This window comes from Lates calcarifer, linkage group LG5, assembly GCF_001640805.2.
Source record: "Lates calcarifer isolate ASB-BC8 linkage group LG5, TLL_Latcal_v3, whole genome shotgun sequence".
Classification (NCBI taxonomy): domain Eukaryota; kingdom Metazoa; phylum Chordata; class Actinopteri; family Centropomidae; genus Lates; species Lates calcarifer.
Window position 1 is genome coordinate 656,548 of NC_066837.1, and position 21,823 is coordinate 678,370.

Here is a 21,823-nt window from a genome sequence, read left to right on the forward strand (position 1 = left end):
ATTATTTCATGAATGTGCTGTTGTATTTTTTAAGCCTTTACAGTTTGGCGTCCTGACTGAATTTAACTGTACATCGCTCATGTTTTCTCTTATTTATAAAGGCATATTTAAAGGTAAAATTAATAACATGTTTTATTGATAAAATCTTTATTTGAACGTGTGTTTCTCCGGCGCCTGCTCAGTCAGACTTCAGTCTCCTCCTCCACTCATGTGTAAAGATAATATTTGTATCAGCTGACGCTTCTCCTTTGTCATGTGGGAGTTAGCTCGGAGGCTAACAGCTAACGGCTAATCAATAGTAACCATGGCTGAGAGCCGGTCCACACCGGGACAGCGACGCGGCGTCACCGGACCACGATAACGTCTATCCACCGGCGGCGACCTTCTCGCCCCCCCCCCCCTTCCTCACACCCCCACAGCCCCCCGACCCGCCACTATCTGTTCAGTTCAGTGTACAGTCGCTCGATTATCTCTGCGACTTTTGCCCCTCTCTATCCCGCCGCGGCTCCTGCTAGCCGGCTAGCCCGTTAGCTGATTAGCCGTTATAAGGCAGCGCCGCTGACCCGGAGGCTAATTGCTAACGGCTAGCTGCTAAGTGTCGGAGCGACTGGCTGCACTGGGCGGACAACAGCGGGATGTGCGATGGCATCGGTTCGGGTGGCGGTCCGGGTCAGGCCCATGAACAGGCGGTGAGTTCAGCACATTTAATAAACGGTTATTTATCTGTTTAGGTCCAGTTTCTGTAAGTTTAAATGCTAAAGCGTCGCTGCTGGGTGATGCTAACAGGCTCATCCAGATGTAGCCGCTGGTTAAATCCCATTAAAACGGACTCAGACTCAGTTTAAAGTCCTCACAGGTTTTTTATTTAAAGGGAGGGTTTTCGGCCTCTGAGCCGCGGAGTGTCCGTTCACTCAGGTGGTTTAATGTGAAACAACAGTGATTTACCTGTCTGTACCTGAGAGGCAGCGCAGGTGTTTCTGCTGAACAGAGGTTAGACAGGACAGACCTGTTCCTGCAGCCATGTCCGGAGCTGCAGCTGATTCATTCATTTAATAACCTGTGAAACATGAATCCTGTTTCTGCTTCTTACCTGCAGAGTTTATCCGGACAGAACAAACAGCTGACTAATCACTTCTGTGTTTTAATCATCAGCATGTTATTAAAGTAGTTTGATTATAGCAGATTGATCAGTTCATTCATCATGAAGTTGACAGTTTAAATGATTTTCTCAGCTTCTGCTTGTTCCTGTGTTTAGAATAGAAACAAAGGACAATGACACTGAACTCCTGAATAAAATGAATCTGTGATGACCTCTGTCACAGAGTCTGACCGGGCTCCTGTTGAACCGGATCCTGTTATATGACAGGCTCATAATGAGAGCAGAGTTATGTAAGCTGCTGTGGAGTTGTTGTGTTATTGATAACAGACACTTCCAGACTCAGAAACCTGAGCCTCAGACACGTCTCTGACTTTTCTGTGTCTCTCTGAGGACGAGGCGGGTGGAGACCGGAGATTAGACTTCACTGAGCAAACAGGACGAGAGTCAGCCTCAGTCATGTGGGTTTATTGACGTCAGACAGGTTTGTCTGCAGAATAAAAACCATTCAGAGTGAGGATGAATGAAACCTGTCGCTGTCTATAAACTGAGCTGATCACCTGATTAGTTCAGATGATCAATTCACTGTTTGTCATTTTTAAGGAAAAAGTTTCTCTGCTTCTTCTCACCTGATGATAAATGAATGTTTCTGACTTGTTTGTGGAAGAAAACAGGATGTGAAGAAGAAGCTGTTTGTGTCGATGATGAACCCTCTGAGGTCCTGACCTCCTGTCAGTGTTCTGGTTCTGGTTCTGTGTTCATTCTTCAGAGCAGGTTCTGATTGTACAGAGTGGGTTAATAAGGAGGTTGAACAGGGATTTATCAGTTTTGTTTGTTCCTTGGAATCAACCTGAGAACCTGAGAGGATCAGGGAGGTTTGGTGAAGGCAGAGCAGAAAACAGCAGGACAGCCTCTAATATTCAGCTGCGTGTCTCTGAGGCTGCAGACAAGTTAACTCTCCACAGGAGAAACCATCAGAGTCTGGAATTAAAGAGTTTTCTGTTACAGGGAAAAAGACTTGACGGCGAAATGCATCATCAAGATGGAAGGAAACAAAACCTCTATCACCAACCTGAAGGTGAGTTTTATTTTTCACCTGAGCTGTGAAACCATCTCAGCTCTTCAGGTTCTTCATGTTTCCTGCTCTGGTTCCTCAGATCCCCGACGGCATCGCCGGAGACTCGATGAGAGATCGAACCAAAACCTTCACGTACGACTTCTCCTACGATTCGTCCGACTGTAAAAGCTCCACCTTCGTCTCTCAGGAGAAGGTAACAGAACTGGTTCCTCTGTCTCTGTAACACTGACTGAATAACAATGAAAGTCCATTAGCAGCTCATTAGCTTAGCAGCTAATATATTATTCTGAAACACCTGTGCTGTTATGTCCTGTGCTCTGTATGAACAGTGATCATGTGACCTTTGATTTAAAGTCTGTTCAGAGGGTGAATGTTCCTCTGGCTGGTGTGTTGAGGATCAGAGGAACTCTCTCAGTCTTTCTGTTTTCCTCCTCAGGTTTTCAGAGACCTGGGCTCTGACGTGCTGAAGGCGGCGTTCGAGGGCTACAACGCCTGCGTCTTCGCCTACGGCCAGACGGGCTCAGGGAAGAGCTACACCATGATGGGAAATCCAGTGAGACACGTTTGACACTGCACATGCTCTTATCTCCACAGTGATAAGACTCAGACGTCAGGTTATAGATCTGTCTGAAGCCGTCAGTGAAGGACTGTTTGATTATTGGACGTATGCTCCCCGTGCTTAAAGCTGCACATGTTCGATCTCTTCATTCAGGATGTGTAAACACCTCCTCTCCCTCCTCCACGTTTCACTCTGTTGGTCCAGATCGTTTCCAAACACACTGATTCATTTCGGTTTCATCCGACCACAGGACGTGCTGCCAACATTCATCAGGCGTCTTTTCACATTTTTTGGCAAAAGGTTAAATCAGCAGTTCTGTGGCGTTCTGTGTTTTGTTTGAGTTTTCATCCTGAAACACCAGATAATCCTCAAACCGAGCAGAGTTTAGGTTTTCTAATGTTCTAGACACAAATGTTAAGATCCAACTGTCTGACAGCATGATGACAGGATTCCTACAGAGACAGAGCTTTTTATTAAAGAGGAAGATCCAGAAACATCTCTACATATCTCTGCCAGACTCCATTGACAAAAACAGGGATTTAACCAGGAGCTGCTGGAATACCACTGCCTCCATCTGTTAGTGTGTCTGTGTTACTGTGTGGTACTTTTACTTCAGTAGAGTATCTGATTACTTCTCCCACCACTGAAAGATTGCCAGGTTCACTCTTGTTGTTCGACATAGCACAGAGTTTTCCTCGTCACACTGTTGGTTCTTTTCTAACCTTGATTCATGCAGTCAGGCTTCATGAGAAATCACAGGTTTGAGGTTTTAACTGCAGAAGTCTGGAGCTCCTGATCTCAGGTTCAGTCCTGTGTCAAAGGTCAGAATCTGTTCATGTGGAGTTCTGTGTTGGATGTGAAGGAGGTGAGGAGACATCTTGTCTGAGCTCGGCTGTGAGCTGGATTATCAGATGGACTTCAGGCCGGTTCCTCAGAGTAAACCTTTATTCACTGAGCAGAGCTGAGGAACATTTTACAGGAGAAAACAAACAAACCACAGACTGAAGAGAAGGATGAAAGCTGTGATTCTGTCCAGTGTTCCTCCTCCTCTCGTTCTGAATCCCCCTCGCTGTGTTTGACGTCTCGTTTCAGGGCGACGCAGGTTTGATCCCGAGGATCTGTGAAGGTTTGTTCAGTCGAATCTCTGAGTCGACGCGATGGGATGAAGCTTCGTTTCGTACAGAAGTCAGGTGAGAACAGACACAGACTGTGGTTAATGAACAGATGTTAACATCTGCAGACAGAACTGCAAAGCCTCTTTAAGTGAAAGAGAAGTGAGATCCTGAGCAGTGAACTGACCCTCAAGTCGTGTTTTCTCTCGTTTGTGTCTTCAGCTACTTGGAGATTTACAACGAGAGAGTCCGAGACCTGCTGAGGAGGAAATCCACTCAGACCTACAACCTGAGAGTCCGAGAGCACCCCAAGGACGGACCGTATGTAGAAGGTAAAGTCCACTCCAGGGTCTGAGTTCAAGTGACTGTTTGCGACTGATGAACCTTCTTAACGTGAAACCCCCTCACTTTGCCGCCTGTGTCCTGATCCCAGATCTGTCCAAACACCTGGTGCAGAACTACAGCGACGTGGAGGAGCTGATGGAGGCCGGAAACATCAACCGCACCACGGCCAGCACGGGCATGAACGACGTCAGCAGCCGCTCGCACGCCATCTTCACCATCAACTTCACACAGGTGGGTCACGTGCAGCTCAGACAGGAGGTCTCCGCTCCAGAGAACGGTCTGAATAAATACGTGTCGATCTGTGCGTTCAGGCCAAGTTCGACGCAGAAATGCCGAGTGAAACCGTCAGTAAGATCCACCTGGTGGATCTGGCTGGCAGCGAGCGAGCCGACGCCACCGGAGCCACCGGCGTCCGACTGAAAGAAGGAGGAAACATCAACAAGTCGCTGGTCACGCTGGGAAACGTCATCTCCGCTCTGGGTCAGAAACACTCGGTCTTCTTCATGTGTTTACAGGCAGACTGAGACTCGGTGTGTAACTGCTCTGCTGCGTTTCCTCTTCCTCTGCAGCCGACATGACGCAGGACGCCGTCAACACCAACCTGAAGAAGAAGTCGGTGTTTGTCCCCTACAGAGACTCGGTGCTGACGTGGCTGCTGAAGGACAGTCTGGGCGGCAACTCCAAGACCATCATGATCGCCAGTGAGACGCACAACAACCCTCTCATCATGTCTGAGTATTGTATCAATAGAAACAGAAAGTATAAGATGTAACTCTGTTCGCAGCCGTTTCCCCTGCTGACGTTAACTACGGTGAGACCCTGAGCACTCTGCGCTACGCCAACCGAGCCAAGAACATCATCAACAAGCCGACCATCAACGAGGACTCCAACGTCAGGCTGATCCGAGAGCTGCGGGCGGAGATCGCCCGCCTGAAGGCGCTGCTGGTTCAGGGCAACCAGGTAAACACTGCTGCAGAGGAGGAGGAGGAACGAGCCGGACGTTCAGATGATAAACAAACCTGAACTCAAACAGAGTCTGTCTTAATCATTCAATTCTTTCTGTCAGATCGCTCTCCTGGATTCACCCACTGCTCTGAGCATGGAGGAGAAACTTCACCAGAACGAAGCCAGAGTGAGTGATGTCGTGTTTTAACCTGCAGCCTGTGAACATGAAGTCACATTCATCTGAAGGTCATGTGATCTGATGACGTGGTTTCTCTGGGTTTGTGTTTGCAGGTCCTGGAGCTGACTAAAGAGTGGACCAACAAATGGAACGAGACGCAGAACATCCTCAAGGTGAGAAAGCCGCTGTGGTTTTTCACTCAGACTCAGTTTCATCCTGCACCAGAGAATCAAGTCAAACTGTCTGTGCAGGAGGAGACTCTGGCTCTGAGGAAGGAGGGGATCGGCGTGGTGCTGGACTCGGAGCTGCCTCACCTCATCGGCATCGACGACGACCTGCTCAGCACCGGCATCATCCTGTACCACCTGAAGGTCAGAGGTCAACCTGGTCATCCTCACAGTGTTCTATTACTGAGACTGTAAACAGTGTCTGTGTTTGTGTTCAGGAGGGACGGACGTACGTGGGCAGAGAGGACGCGTCCTCAGAGCAGGACATCAGTGAGTAAAAACACACTGGACTTTATTTTAGATTCTACTGGAGGCTCCAAAGTGTGTCAGTGATTTTGGGGGAATATATTTTCACTGGATGCAGATCAGTTCACAGTGAGGCTGTGTGTGTGAGAGAGTGTGTGACGTGTCAGACGTTGTTTCCCTGCAGTCCTGCACGGTCTGGACCTGGAGAGCGAACACTGTATGTTTGAGAACCAGAACGGGACGGTGACTCTGGTGCCGCTCGGCGGAGCTCAGTGCTCCGTTAACGGGGTCCAGGTGACGGAGCCGTCGCAGCTCAACCAAGGTAACGAGTGAACGTCAGGATCATTTGTCTTTGTGTGTGTGTGTGTGTGTGTGTGTGTGTGTGTGTGTGTGTGTGTGTGTGTGTGTGTGACAGACCAGTGTGTGTTAAGTGTTGTGTTGTTGTTGTCCAGGTGCTGTGATTCTGCTCGGCAGGACCAACATGTTCCGCTTCAACCACCCAAAGGAAGCCGCCAAGCTGAGGGAGAAACGAAAGGTGAGAGGTCGTCGTCTCAACAGATTCAGACCTCATGACCTCACTTTCTCCTGTGACCTCTGACCTTTCACCTCTCCCCCCTCAGAGTGGCCTCCTCTCCACCTTCAGTCTGTCGATGACGGATCTGTCTAAGTCCTGTGAAAACCTCTCCACTGTGATGCTCTACAACCCGGGGTGAGTGAAGTAAAACCATCAGCTGCATGAGATGATCAGCTCAGACCCTGCACCCCCCCACCCCCCCACCCCCCAGGACTGATTGACTTCAGACTCTCAGAGCTTCAGTCTCTGATGTTCATCAGCAGTGAATCTTCAGAGCGTAGTTTCATCACTGAGCTGCTTCATTCTCTGTTCAACTGAGTTTGACTTTTGTCCCTCAACAGTTCCTCTCCTTCTTCTTCCTCTTTACAGTAAGAAAAATATACAGCGATGTTTGAGCTTATGTATTTTCCTGTGGACATTCTTGTTCCCCAGAGGATGAACCCCAGTGATTTGTGTGACCCTTTGACCTTTCCTCATCAAATCCTTCATCAAATGTAATCTAATCTAATGCTGACTCTCAGGACAGACTGGGAGATCTAAATGTTGATTTACTATGAAATATGAATACAAATGTCTCCAGAGGATGAACCCTGCTTTTATTATCGCCTGAAGCCAAAACCAAATGATGTGTTTCAACACGTCTACAGCTGCAGACAGAGATTTGTTTCCCTGTTGTTATTTATGCAGAGGAGGATCAGTCCACTCTGAGCTCAGATGATTAAACTCAGCTTCCTGTTGTCTTTAATTAACTCTGCACCCTGTCCTGTTGACAGTCTCTTCACTGAGAAGGGCCCCGTCTTCCTCAGGTAGACTCAACCGTCTACTTCCCGTCTGTCCCGTTTTTGACACAAAGACGTGTGTTGACTCGTCCAGTCTCTAAACCTGAACCCTCATCGTCTGGTCTTATGATTTTGCACGTCACCCTGCTGCTTCTGTCTGACAGTAGAAAACATGTCATTGCTTCTTTGTTTTTTTTTATTCACATCGCCTGGCGTTTCATTAGAAGCTTGTCATCTCACCTGTCGAGTGCTGCTTTCACTTTACTCGTTGTGGTGTCGAATGTCTGAGTTCTTCTCCTGATGAGATTAAACTGAGCTGATGGAGGTTTTTGTTTTCTCAGGTTGGAGTTTGAGAGACAGCAGCGAGAAGAGCTGGAGAAACTGGAGCTGAAAAGGTAGAACAGAGATCTGAACCGTCAGAGTTTGTTTTGTCTTCATCTCCAGGATTAATTCATTTGTGTGTGTTGTTGTTGCTGCAGGAGGCTGATTAAGGAGATGGAGGCGAAGCAGCAGAGTGAGAAGGCAGAGCTGGAGCGCCTCCAGCAGGAGGTGGAGAGTCAGCGGAAAGAGTCCGAGGAGGTGCACCAGCGAATCCTCCGTCAGGAGGAGAGCCTCCGCCGCCGCAGCCAGGACATCGAGAGCCGCCTGCGCGACTTCCTGGCCGAGAAGGAGCGCTTCGAGGAGGAGAGACGCTCCGAAGTCCAGGCGGTGGACCCTCAGTGGCGGCGGAGGAAGCAGCAGCAGGAGGGCGAAGCAGAGGAGGAGCAGGACGAGGAGCAGCGGCTGCAGCAGGAGGCCGCAGAGCAGACTGAGATCTACCGCGAGCTGGAGAGGCTGAAGAGGGAGCGCGAGGAGCAGAAGGTTCGTCTGGAGGCCGAGCGGCGGCGGCTGGAGGAGCAGGAGCGGGAGCAGCTGAGTCTAGTGGGGAGGCTGGAGGAGCAGCTGAGGGAGAAACACGAGGCAGCCGCTACGCTGCTGACCCGGGAGGACGCCCGCCGCCTGGAGGAGGAGCGCCGGGCGCTGGCCGAGATCAGAGGAGGGCTCCTCCGCGCCAAAGAGGCCGGAGAGCGGCCAGACGTGGAGGATGCCGGCGAGGAGGCGAGATCTGCCCAGGCTCGGTACACAGACTTTAAGGCGGCTCAGGTGAAGGAGCTGGGTCAGCTGGAGGAGGGGCTCCGGCAGCAGAGGGAACGCCTGGAGAAGGAGGTCGCCACGGAGCGTAACACGGTGCTGCTCCTCGCCCACGGCCTCAAAGAAAGACAGCAGCAGCTGAAGGAGACGCAGGAGAAGGGGGCGCAGGATGCTACAGCCATCTGCCAGGAGGAGCAGCTGGTCAAACAGGCGGAGCACAGGCTGCAGTTTAAGGAGCGGCAGCTGGCCAACCTGACCGACGGCCTCCTCCCCGCGCTGGCCGAGGAAAAGCAGAGAGCCACAGAGATGTTGGAGCGCAGCGGAGGAGGCAGCAACGGGAACTGCGACAGTCCACCGGGACTGGACAACACGCTGTACCAGGTGGAGAAGGAGCTGGAGGACAAGGAGGAGAAACTGAACCTCCACTGGCACAGTGCTCAGCAGCTCCAGCAGCTCCAGGAGACCTACGAGTTCACGGCCAACGTGGCCCGGCAGGAGGAGAAGGTGAGGAGGAAGGAGAAGGAGATCCTGGAGTCCAAGGAGAAGCAGCAGAGGGAGGCGATGGAGGAGGCGGTGGCCCGGCTGGAGAGGAGGCACTCGGCCCTGAGGCGCAGCGTCTCCCTGGAGCCCGACACCGAGGAGCAGAGACACAAGAGCTCGGTCCAGAGGAACCTGAGGGGGTCCGACCTGGACCAGCAGAGGTCAGAGTCAGCAGGAGTTTCCTCTCCTCTGATGTGAAAACAAAGATGAATTCTAACAGAGAGTTCATCGTCTCCTCTTTCTCTTCTGTCCAGAGTGGAGCGGGAGATCCAGAAGCTGAGGCAGAGGATCAGCGAAGGGGAAGAAAACAACAGGACTCACTCCATCGGCAACGACGAGAAAACCAGCTCTCCAGTCAGCCACATCCAGAGTCTGAACACACTGCTGCCGCTGTCAGACGACAGGTACGCCTTTTTACTGCAGAAAAACAGCTTCTGTTTGTGTCCCTGATCTCCCAGGAGTCTGCAGGAACACTTCATTTTCTTCATTTTCAGAATTTTCCTGCTAATTTCTTGGAAGCTTTCCTCATAATTTCCAAGAAAGGTCAACTCACTTTGGTGCTAACTGTCATGAAATTAGAGAAAAGTTTCCAGGAAATTAGTTGGAAGATACTCCCCACAGTTAAATCAGTTCTCTGGTACTGTGACTGAACTATTTAATTTCTCATTAATAAGTTCGTTATCTCTGATGTTGGTTCTCCGTCGTCCTTCGTGACAGGATAAACGCGTACATTGAGGAGGAGGTGCAACGACGCTTACGTAAGATGAACCTTCTGAACGGCAGCAGCAACATGGATCTGTCTGAGTCCTGTGAATCTCTCAGGGTAAGACACATCTCACTCAGGTCATCGCTCCGTCAGTTTATTTAACCTGTCAGGTTTTATTAAGCTGCTGCTGCTGTGTGTTCAGACCTTCACTTGTTCAGTGCATCCAGCTGCTTTTTGGTTTTTGATTTATTGTCAGTTAAAGTCATAGTTGAAGCAGAAATGCTGAATTTGTTTCTGGTTCCAGTTTCTCAAATGTGAGGATGTGTCAGTTTGGACTCATTCGTCACTGCTTTCTCCAGTTGTGAGGTTTTTGCTCTAGAACATTAATTGTGATCAGTAGCGCTGCAGCAGTTAGTCAAATTAATTGATTAGTTGTTTGACAGAAAATTAATCAACGACTGTCTTGATAATTAACATTTTTTAAGCCAAACATTTACGTGTTTGGGCTTCTCAAAGAAGAATTTGATCCCTTGTCCTTTGTTAGTAAACTGAATATGTTTGGGTTTTGGACAATACCTTGGAAACTGTAACATTATGACATTTTATAGAGAAAATAACCATTTAACACTGATTGCTTGAGTCCAGTTTACAGTTATCAAGAGAAAAGAAACCTATAAAGTCTGAAATATAAGTTTACACATTAATAATAGGCAAGACAGTGACCTGTTCCAACGAATAAAGGAGTCATTCACAGTAACTCACTGCTTCTATAACCGTTCTGACCAGTTGTGGCTGTAGCTGGTAGGTTTTATACTTTAGTCAAGTGGAGGTTCATCTCCACTGTAAAATCTAAAATTGACACTTAGCTCTTTAACCCTGCAGGAGGAGGAGGAAGTTAGCGACTGTAGCTCTGTTAGATTAACAGATGAGGTAAGACCAGGATCCACCTGCTCTTTATGTCACAATCAGACTTTCCCTCCTCTGTAATCTGCATGATTTCCCCCAGAGTGGTTATGAATTGACTCTTATTAAACTTCTATCATTCAGTTTGGTTTGTTGTTCTTTTCACCGCCTTGATTTTTATTTCCCCCAGTTTTGTTTAATTGGTCCCTTTTTCTTTTCATCAGGTAGAAGAATTATAATTTTCAGTTATTTAAAAAATGCTGATTAATGATATCTAACTCAGTTTATATTTAATATTTGATTACACTGACATCATCTGTTGATGTTTAGTCTTATTCTTTACAGGATGATGAAAAGTTGCAGAACATTAATCCAAGGAGGCTTAAATATGAGGTAAGTCCTGTATCTTATTATTGTTTATTCCTGTTGAATAATCAATCATAAAAAATCTGTACTCCTGCTCCACTTTTTAAAAAGCAGTGGTTCTGTATCTTTGTGTTTATGTGCTTGTTATCATTTAAATATAAACTATGTATGAACACATTTCCTCATAATTTTAGATATTAAATATAATTTTAAAAGAAATGGTGAATGGGTTTCCATTTTAAATCTTCAGAGTTGCCAAATGCAAACACATTCTGTTTTATAGTTAAAATCATCAGTCATTCCAGTTTGGTTTGACTTTTATTTTGACAAAGACAAAAAGGAAAGGAAGCTCATTCTCCACTTAAAGATGTTAACAAACCATTGCATGGAAAGTAACTAACAGTCAAAATGTAGTATTTCAGGTTGCAGTCCTTTATAAATAGTGCAGAATCAAGCAAAGGTAAAACAGTATTTGCAGACGCCCTTTGTTCAATGACATAAGATGCAAGCTGTGTGGGGCATGAGCCAGAAGCTTAAAAACAATAATTAGGAATAGTAGAAACACCACCCATCTTGTCACAAAGAAGGGTTTAGTCATAAGAATAATTTGCAAATGCTGCTTTGCCCAACGTTTGATTGGAATTTGAAGTTTTCATAAAGAAGTTCAGAATATTTTTGTACTCTTGGCATCTTAATTTGCATGTCAGACCTCTTAACACTGTTAAATTTGAATCACTTAAAACCCACCTGTGCACCTGGTGATTGAGGAACTGTAATTCTCATTGGGGTGAATTATGGACTTCAGTTTAATTCAAAGAGCCTTGACATCCTTCTTGACGATGTAGTCATGGACTCCCCCCTTGTGCACACAGAGAACCTGTGGGTTGTGGTCTAGCTTCCTGCCTGCAACGGAGCTTGAGGCATACATTCCTCCTAAGGTCGAGGAAACCACATCAGAAGAAAACGACCTCTTAAAGCTTCAGAGAGAAGATAAAAAAGAATCCACAGCTGAGGTCTTGATTGAAAAAGAAGTGCCTGGTAAAGATGATGGCAAATACTCAAGGTGGCAAGGAAGAGTGAATATTCCTCTAGGAGAAGCTAATCGTTGTGGCACTGGACAGGACAAGTTATTTTGCATCAACTTGACAAACAAGAACAACAGATTAGATGAAAATGAGAATATCACTGATAAAAGAAGAAACGATTCTGCCCACTGTGTTCCTGATGACGTTAAAAAGGTTGGAGGCGGAGTTAAAAAGTTGCTTGTGAATGAATCTTACTCAAAGGAAAAAGTCAAACACCAAACATGTGACACAGGGGTTGTAGAAGATGCAGAGCTGTCTGGTGATTATTTGTCAGAGTCGCAAAACTCTGTCAATGTTGACACCACATCTAAGCAGAAGTCTGAGGAGTCTGTTAATAATCAAATAAAAGAAGAGACAAAGACAAAAGCTGAGAAAGTGGCGGCCAACAGGAGCTATGCTTTGGGATATTTTGCTGGAAAACTGTCCAAGGCGTACAAAGATGCTGGTAGAAGGCTACAGGGCACTCGAGACATCATTCGAAATGTTGGAGTGGGTGAAATGAAGATTGTACTCTCTCATTACGTGACCATGATGTCCAAAGAACTGCCACTGATTCATCGAGTGCAGCTGAAACCACAGCCAGAATCCTGCATGCACATAGAAAACAAGGTCCGTTTGGTTGATCTGTCGAGGGATTGTGCCCTTAATCTTCCCCAGAATACCGGCAGGTCTACGATCCCAGGTATCTCAGGATGGCCCGTGGGATCTGTGTCCTCTTTCAAAAACACCAGTCCTGAAGTGTTTTATCAGAGGCTGGTCGAGCTGCCACCAGCCTTGTCTCAGCTACAGACATTTTCATCCCGGGAGATTACAGAAAAGTTGGAATCTCTGTCTCCTCAAATGCAAGTTGGCAAACTTCTTAGTATCTTCTGGCTCAAAACAGCCAGCACTAAGCAACCTGTCCCAAACCCTGGGTGCTTGCTTTTGTCCAAAAAGGACATAATTGTAGTCTCAGCTGACACAGATTCTGAAGACACCTTGGCTATTTCTCATCATTTTAATCTCCTTGAAATCAAGAAAGTCCAGATTGGTTTGGCGGGGCAGCATGTTCGTATAATCAGCTGTACCGAAGACGCCGTCTTGGCTGTCTTCACCCACAGCAAAGAGCTCACCCAGGAGTTCTGTAAGGCTTTGTTGAAGACTCTGGCTCCTGAAAAGTTCTCTGAAGGGACTGAAAGTCACCCGTTACTTTCTGATGACCTCATGGTCCTCTCTCTGGACTGGATGTCAAGTGCTCCTGACATTTTCCTGGACAGAGGTCTTCACGTCACCTCCAGGTTCAAGCGAGTCCTCGCAGACTTGCTCTACATTGTCCACGGGAACATAGATGGTCCTAGCAAACCTTCCCTGGCTGATGTTTGTCCTCTGCTCTACACCAGTGTCAAGGTCAAGAACTCCACCCGAGTGCATCAGGACACCATCTTCCAGTTCCTCATGACCGACACTCACGTAGCTCTTCTCCGGGAGGATGGCGTCTTTCACCCGGCGCCGCGGGGCACTAGCCTGATCCCTGTACACCCCCAATTTCAGGGACTTGAACTCCGCAAGCGATCAGACATCAGGTGCCTGCTTGTGAGGCAGAATGACAACTGCCTGGTGGTAGAGATCATGTTTACAACTCACAAACCACAACCTCAACAGAAGAAGGTGGAGCTGGAGCTCGGCTCTGCTGAAGTGCCCTCCAACTCTGATCACAGTCATGAGTGTGATTCCTGGAAACTTTGCTTTGGTTGTACCTCAGAAGCTGTGATGTTGATTAACCACCTGTGTACATGAGTTACACACATAATGGTGGACTCTACCTGAATTCATGTATGAATGCAGTTTACTCCACTTCCAGTGTCCAAGTGTTTCATTCTCATTTCTCTTGAAATGACACCTCAGTTGTTTCAGGATGTGTTTAAAAAAGTTCAGAGATATTGTCTGGAAAGGTGATTTGTTATTGTGTAAAACAGACATGAAAGAGCTTTTTAAATGTTTTAAAACTTTTTAAAACTTTTCTGTTTATGTAATTGTATGATTTGGCCAGAAGCACAGATCATGTTGGCATGTATTCACTGTAATCTCTTCTATGAAGTCATAATGAATGGATGAAAATACTGAATGAAGATAAAAAAGTTTATTTGTATTTATTAAAGTTAAATGTCTTTTTTTCCTATTTTAGTCCTGTTGATGATTCTTGTTTATTCTTGTTTTTGAATGTTTGATCTTATGGTTATTCATCAAAAGGAGAAGAATGTTAATGTCACTTTTGCAGCTGCATTGTAATCTCATGACTTGAAGAAAATGGGAGGATTTGTGATGATGTTAAATGATTACAAATAAAATACGCTCAGTTAGGAATAATTAATAAGTGTGCCTTATAATTTCACAGTTATTGTGTAAACAGAATAATAAAGATTGAACTTAATATGATTCTTATCGTGTGAATCTGTCTCAATTTCTTCTGAGATCAGAAGTTAATTCATGACAGTTATTGTATTTTTTTTAATTCAACCCTTTACTCTTACACTCCTCTCCTGTTTTTCTTCCTTTCTATCGATGTCTTCCTCTGCAGCACTTGGTCTCTCGCCCTCTCGGGACGAGTGGCGACGTCCTCCAGGAGCCTGTTAAAATTAGCATTCCTCGTTACGTTCTCCGCGGGCAGGGGAAGGACGAGCACTTTGAGTTCGAGGTGAAGGTGAGTTCGTTCTTCTTCTCTCTGTTCTGCTCGTTCACGTTCTCACCTGTCCGTCCTTCTCACGTGCAGCTGTGGAATGTAACTAAGTACATTTACTCAAGTACTGTTCTTATGTATAAATATGAGTCACTTGTGCTTTACCAGAGTTATTTCTGTGTTGTTCAACCTGACACATCTACTCCATTTACATTTCTCACTCCACTATATTTGTCTGACAGCTATAGTTACTCATTACATTTCAGCTTACATTTTTTTCCTGTCCAGTCGAAATGGACCTCCAAGTTGGGTGATTTTAATTTTTCATATAAACTGTAGGATTAATTGCTCCTTTAAAGGTTGAGAAAATTCTCACACATCTTCAGATAAATAAAAGCCTGTTTTCAGCTTTGTGAAAATGTATGTTTTGTTTATCTGAGGCTCCTTGTTTTAGTTATAACATGGCTGCCTACAGTTTGTTAGGTTAGTTGATGGTGGTGATGTAAAGTCAGCCACATTTAAGTACTTAGATTTTAGAACATCAAGTTCATGGTTCGAGGCTTAATTTAGTAAATTTGTACATTTCGTTCGTACTAACTCAACCCTCAAAACGCCACAAATTCCTCTTTGCTTGTGAAAGGGAATTTATCAGGTTCAGATTTGACCATAAATGTTAATGAGAATCAGCTGAAACTGGGTCCTGAGTTCTACATTGACGAAAATATCAGATCTGGGTTATGACTAGAGGAACAGCCTGCATCTTGATTTATCCAGTCGTCCTTTTTGTGCGTCAACCCTTTCCTGCATCCATCTTCTCTCCTCCATCAGATCACTGTGATGGACGAGACGTGGACGGTGTTCAGACGTTACAGTCGCTTCCGGGAAATGCACAAGAGCCTCAAATTAAAATATCCAGAGGTGAGATGGTTTGATCGACTCAGAGTTCAGAATGTCGAGTGTTGGACTTTGTCTGGAAGTTTGTTGTGTCTTTGTGTTTCAGCTGGCAGCTCTCGAGTTCCCTCCGAAGAAACTGTTTGGAAACCGAGACGAACGGATGGTCGCTGAACGCCGGAATCACCTGGAGGCAAGACGTTTCACCACAGTTTCTATTCACACATAAAAGAAAGAAGTGAACCCTGGAGGAGGAAGGTCACTCTGTGCTGTTTTTTTTTTTTCACAGCGTTATCTGAGGAACTTGTTCCGGGTGATGCTGTCGTCCTCCAGCTCTCCTCTCAGAACCGACGCCGACGGCGGTTTCCATCTGTCCAAACGCACCATCTGTGAGTTCTCGCCGTTCTTTAAGAAGGGTGTCTTCGAGCACGGCAGCCACGGCACCGGCTGAGTCTGATCCAAACTCCAAACCAAAACAAAATAAAAACTGCTCGGTGCCTTTTCCCGAGAATCGCCTCAGAAGGTCAAAGGAGGGAAAAACTTGCAGGTCAGTTTCCTCTCCAACCTCCCGTCATCCTGTGAGACGAAGATCTCAAACCTGGTTCTGTTCAGCTCTTCGTCCACGTGGAAGTCATGAATGTTAAAGTAGGAAATTCAGAGCTCTGTTTAAAGAGTCACAGTATATCCACAGAATAATGTAACTGTAACACAAGAACTTTTTCAGTCGATGGAAACAAACACTTTATTAGATTCAAAGGCATTCAGCACATTCAGGCAATAAACAGCTCTATTTAATATATTTACACGCAGCTATGATATTTAATTTCTTCATGTAGTGACAGATGTGCAACACTAAAGGTAGAACCAAACATTAACACTGCCGGGGGTTGGGGGTTCGATTCCCTGTGCAGCTCAGTGGAGAAAGTTTAAAACCACCAATCACAGTTTGATCTGCTGCTGGAACAATTAGTTGATTAATTAAACCGCATTTATCAAACAAAAATGCCCAAACTTCACCTGTTTCAGCTTCTTATACGTCAAGATTCATTAGTTTTCTTCATTTAGAATCAATATCTGTGGGTGTGAAGACTTCACCCGGGGCATTTTTCTGTCATTTCTGATATTTTATAGATGAGTTTCCTGTTTACAAATCACTGAGGGCAGAAACCTTGATGCCCAAATCTCATGATCTCTTTATATGGATGTTTTCAGTTTAGAAATAAAGCAGCCAGAAAAAAACAGAAAAAAATGACTGTTCAGAGTTAAAGGTTTGTGGTTTGTGAAACTTTTCCACCATGTGCCACAGCTGTCCGACACGAGAAGAGGCAGCTAGTCGCAGTAATAACATTAAAACACGACGCGAGAAATAAACTGAGAGCGTCTGAAACCATCAGCAGAGGTTAAAACACTGACTGTTGTTGTTCTTCACTGTGACTCCATCCAAATGTAGCGTAAACTGTTTCTAACCTCTGAAATAATCATATATTTAAAGGAACCAGTCGCAGAGTTAAACCACCTCAGTCCTCTGTCTCAGCAGCTAACAGGTTTTAAAGTCTTCCATGTTTCCAGCAGAGACTCAGTTAAACAGGTTTGGACCTAAAACCACTCGACTTTCATTCGAATGTGTTTGGACATGAACCACTGACTGCTTCTTTCATAAGCCATAAACTGTGTGTGTGTAAATACAATGTAAATATTAATGTGCATAGTTTTCTATATGATGCTTGTATGAAATGTAAACTGTTGGCATTGAATGTCAGTAAAGGGAATGAACCATAGAGTTCAGACTGTGTGATTGTTTTCTTACCTGCTGATCAACACTAACTTTATTTTTTCTTGCAGAGTTAGAGAGGAGGATTGTGTGCTATATACAGTACAAAGCTACTGACAGCAGCTGCTTAGCTTAGCTTAGCTTAGCTTGTGATGTTATTTGTTCTTATTTGTTTGACTTTTTTTTGGCTGAAACAGTAACAAGACTTCAGGAAGTTGCTGCTGATTGGCCAAGAAATGACTTTAAACTGTACTGTGCATTTTTTTTCTTGTTTTCAGACTGAAAAGAGGCAAAATTACAGAAAAAAAGAGACAGGTTAGTTGTGCCAGGGCTAGCTGGTTAGCATGCTAACTATGGTAGAAGAAAAGTGACAGAACTAGAAGCAAAACAAGAGTTAACATTGTTTTCTACCTCTGGACTGAATTTGAGCGTAAACTCATGTTTCCTCTTGACTGGTGAGTAAACGGCTGTTAATGCTAACGTTAGCTATGTAGCGATAGCAAAAACTTACGTATAGCATCTTTAGGTTTGGCCTAGTCAGAAGTTTGTTTGTAGAGCGTTGTTATCAACTGTTGCTAACAACAGCTAGTCTGAGATACGATTGAATCAGTTCACCTTCAATGGTTTAATGTTACAGGTTGAATTTTTAGCCTTTGTTAAGCAAATTATTTTTCTTTGGTTTAAATGAAACAAATTAACTTAAGCAAAGAGGTAAATGAACGCAGACGAATTAAAATGTCTCCAGTCAAAAATAATTTTATTGTTGAGATTCATTTGTCGTCATCAGCAAATATTTAAAAACAGGATAAATTTATACAAAACATAGAAAATCTACAGTTTAATTTTCTTTGCGACTTTATGAAGAGATGAAATGAGAGAGAGGTGGAGAAGTTTCTAGGTGAAGCAGCTGAGTGCTGGTTCAGTGTTTGGGCGGCGGTGCGTTCAGGATCTGCTCTGCAGGTCTGAAGGGGAAGTCGTACTGAGGGACGCCCAGAGCCTTCAGCCTCTCCCTGCAGGTCTGCAGCAGGTCGTCGTACTCCTGCAGATCACGGGTCATTCAGTGGTGAATTAAAGTGCTGATCAGTGATCACACTCTGAATAAATGAAACTCACCTTAGATTCTCGAGCCAGTTCCTCCTTTAAGGTGCTGATGGTGACTTGTTTAGACTCCAAGATCTCCTGCAAGAAAAACACTTTGACACCCTGCACCTCAGAAATCATTTAAAGGACTGAAGACAGAATAAAAACTGGACATGAAGTCTCACCTCGAGTTTGTTAGCGGTGCTGCTTCCTGCCGTTTGCTCGGCGGTGGAGGCGGAGAGCGCGGCGCAGAGCTGAGCCTCCTTCTTCTCCAGAGTCTCGGTCAGAGCGGCCATCTTCCTCTCCAGCAGCAGCTCCTTCAGGCCGCTCCTCTGCTGCAGGTCCAAGATGGCCTCTGTCTGCTTCTTCAGCAGCTCATCTCGCTCCTGCTGAACCTGATCACAACGTTCACGTCAACGCCCGCCGGGCCGAGAGGGAGGAGGAGCTCACCTGACAGAGTGACGTTACCTTTTCAAACGCCTGCAGCAGCAGCTCGTGCTCCACCGTCAGATCTCTCAGCTCCTTCTCCATGACCTTCACTCGAGCTCTCGCCGCCTGTCGGACAGTTTCTTTGATTAGGTTCATAGATTGAATTCAACTACTGCAAAGATCACGATGCGCTCTGAGTTCTGTGAACGCACCGCCATCTTGGTCCTGGCCTGGTTGTGCTCCTCCAGCTGTTTCTGGAGCTCGGGCAGTTTCTGTTCAGCTTCCTGCAGAGACTCACGCAGACGTTTGTTTTCCTGCTGAGCTGCTGAAAGCACTCTGTCTGCTCCAGCATGCTGCCTCTGCACCTCCGCAAGTTCCTCCTGCACAAAGAAGAAAGACAGCAATCCAACAACGACCTGCACTTTGTTCATTATTTACGTTACGTACTGAGGTTGACTGGTACTTTTAGCTTCAGTTTTCATCATAATATCAGAGTTTCTTTAAACGTGTCTCTGCTGCTGATGACAGAGAAGCTAACTGAGTCCTCTCCTGTCAGTTTAATTATTGTTAATGATATAAAACCACACGACACAGAGCAGATTTGACAGATGTGGATTTAGAGGTTGTGTTTAGTTGTTAATCTGTAGAACTGCAGGTAACAGCTCCTGTACAGAGCCTCTGCAGGTGTGATCAGTAGATCGTGATTGGACCAAACAGTCACATGACACATGAACAGGTGATGTGGAGGTGTTTGAGTGACGGGGCCTTGCCGCCTCCTGACGACTGAGCGTCTCTCACCTTCAGCAGCTTCTGATCCAGCAGCAGTTTGCTCTGAACAGCAGAGTAATACTCCTCCGCTCCTCTCAGCGCTCTGTCGTTCTCCTGCATCAGAGCCACCACGCGACTCTTCATCCGGTCCTCCAGCTCGTTGACCTCCGCCTTCCGCCGCTTGCCCTCCGCCTCCATCGTCAGCTGCATCTTCTTGTGATATTTGACCTCGATTTCTGTTCAGACGGCGACAGAAGTGAAGTTAGGAGATCAGGACCGAGTCTGATCGACAGCGACTCGGGTCCACTCACCTCTGATCCTCCTGTCGCAGTCGTTCGTCAGCTCCATCAGCTCCACCTGGTGTTTCTGTGGAGAATCAGAAGGCGTCTGTGATTCTCTGTCACAGAAATGAAACCGAGTCAGAGTGTGAAGACCGAACCGGACTCACCAGTTTCAGCTCTTCGATGCAGTTTTGGTTCTGGAGCCTCCTCTCCCTGCAGTCCGCCTCCAGGCCGTGAATGTTCCTGCAGAGGCCGAGCTCCGACTCCGTGTGCTGGTTCTGGACGAGCGAGGCCGAGGCCACGTCGTCCATCTTCAGCTCGGAGACGGTGTTGTGCTGCTCGGACAGGACGTGCTTCAGCTTCTGTTTGTAAACCTGGAAAACACCAGGTGAGTCAGCGACGTCTGAGGTGTGATCAGGTTTCTGTAGCTTAAAAATCTCTTTATTTCGTGACCTGCAGGTTTAGACCTCCTGCTGCTCGACAGGAAGTTTCAGAATAAACGGAGCAGATAGATCTAAAATATTTACAGTAGGTCTGATCACGTTCATCTGATTGATTATTGATTTCCTCTTTGTTTCTGGAGTTTCTCTAATTCTCTCTGAATCATTTAAAAACTGAACAACCTCAAACTCATGTATGAAACACTGCAGTGAAACTGACTTTAAAAGAAGGTGTGTTTTGTATCAGACTGAGTGAAGTGTGTGTTTAAATGTGTGTGTCTCACACTGATCTCCACTCGGTGGCGCTCCTCCGCCTCCTCCCTCTCCCTCCGTCTGTTCCTCAGCTCGTCCTTCACCTCCTCCAGGTTCCTCTTGGTGATCTCCCAGAAGGTCTGGATCTTGTCCCTCTCCAGCTGGAAGTAGCTCCTCTCCTCGCGCTCCCGGTCCAGCTCCTCCCGCAGGCGGATGATGTGCTCCTCCAGCTGCAGGGCACAGAGAGGTCAGAGGTCACAGGCCACACACACTGTTCAGTGTAGGTTTATTGTCTGGAAAGTCACAGAGAGGAGAAGTAAGATCGTTCACAGCTTCATTTACTGAGCTGAGATCAGTATCACAACAGAAACTAGTTCACTGAACCTTTAACAACCTGGACGCAGGCAGGACTGAGACTCAGTTCAGACACAAGTCTGATGGTTTTAAATGGACATAAATGATCCTGCACCTGTTCCTCTGATGGCTTCACCATCAGCAGCTAACAGCTAACAGCTAACATCAGGGCTCAGGTCCTGGTTCTGTTCGGTTTAAACTGAACCAGTGTTGTGAACTTCACAGTAACTCGGCTCGTTCTGACAGAAACACGTCTTTATCCCGGAACCCTCTCCTCTCCAGGCTAACGTTAGCTCTGTTAGCATCGTCCAGCAGCTCGGACCTGGTCCTTGCTCATCTCCTCCGTGGACAGACCGTCCACCACCGCAGAGGACTTCCCCTTCCCGGCCTTCTTCTTGCCTTTAGTCTTCGGAGGCTGCAGAGAAAACAACGTTTATTAAACCACATTTTAAACCGACCGATGCTAAGCTAACACATGCTAACCGTGCTCCTCCGTCAGTGTTTAAACTCACCATCGTTAAAGGTTCAGCTTCACAAACCTCCAGAGACGACGAGCAGCCTCAATCTAAAGCTAGCTGTTAGCTGTTAGCTAGCTGAGCTCTCCGCTACATGTAAACAAAAGCCGCCGTCATAGCAACGTCATCACGTGACCGCCAGTGACGTTTTTTCTAAATAAAACTTTATTGAACATGAGTGAGGACAAAACAATAAATAATGAAAAACAAATAGAATTTTAAAATATATAAACAAAAGTAAAAAACAAATAAACTATCCTTCGTTGTTTTATTTAACTACATTTTTACTTAACTTACTTACTTTAACACTTACTGTAAAATGATGAAGGAAAAACACACTACGAGTTTACAAAATATGATTGTTATATTTTATTTTAGATGAATTTACCCGACAATAGATAAAATTCGAGATGAAATGCTTTTTCATCCAGTCAATTAACAGAAAACTATTTTAATAAATGATTTGTTAACTTAAGAAAATTGCAGCTTCACAAAAGTGAAGATTAGTGACTTTCC

At 45.8% G+C, this 21,823-nt stretch overlaps 2 protein-coding genes across 9 annotated transcripts; one reads left to right on the top strand and one right to left on the bottom strand.

Annotated features, from left to right (window-relative positions):
- Nucleotides 1-80: 80 nt before the first annotated feature.
- On the top strand, nt 81-17,195 carry kif16ba (kinesin family member 16Ba). Of its 8 annotated transcripts, none has more exons than XM_018684840.2 (28): nt 81-689; nt 2,105-2,174; nt 2,254-2,367; nt 2,611-2,727; nt 3,826-3,923; nt 4,068-4,177; nt 4,279-4,421; nt 4,502-4,670; nt 4,760-4,891; nt 4,975-5,150; nt 5,257-5,322; nt 5,427-5,486; nt 5,565-5,684; nt 5,759-5,810; nt 5,971-6,108; nt 6,239-6,321; nt 6,407-6,495; nt 7,134-7,166; nt 7,481-7,534; nt 7,619-8,971; nt 9,065-9,214; nt 9,528-9,633; nt 10,399-10,446; nt 10,750-10,812; nt 14,428-14,550; nt 15,355-15,444; nt 15,527-15,610; nt 15,707-17,195. In XM_018684840.2, exons 1-28 carry the CDS (start codon nt 643-645, stop codon nt 15,866-15,868), a joined length of 4,050 nt encoding a protein of 1,349 aa, XP_018540356.1. In that variant the 5' UTR covers nt 81-642; the 3' UTR covers nt 15,869-17,195. The 8 variants fall into 8 exon arrangements, with proteins under 8 accessions (XP_018540356.1, XP_018540351.1, XP_018540352.1 ...); XM_018684841.2 differs by having other exon boundaries at nt 204-689; nt 10,765-10,812; XM_018684842.2 differs by lacking the exon at nt 10,399-10,446 and having other exon boundaries at nt 204-689.
- A 733-nt stretch (nt 17,196-17,928) lies between these two features.
- LOC108888707 (dynein regulatory complex subunit 4) lies at nt 17,929-21,433 on the bottom strand. The gene is made up of 11 exons (XM_018684817.2): nt 21,305-21,433; nt 21,115-21,207; nt 20,471-20,668; nt 19,914-20,120; nt 19,777-19,831; nt 19,496-19,701; nt 18,910-19,077; nt 18,737-18,823; nt 18,454-18,663; nt 18,302-18,367; nt 17,929-18,227 (listed from the first exon to the last, which is right to left on the bottom strand). The coding sequence occupies exons 1-11, from the start codon at nt 21,305-21,307 to the stop codon at nt 18,108-18,110; spliced, it is 1,413 nt and encodes a 470-aa protein (XP_018540333.1). The 5' UTR covers nt 21,308-21,433; the 3' UTR covers nt 17,929-18,107.
- Nucleotides 21,434-21,823: the final 390 nt, after the last annotated feature.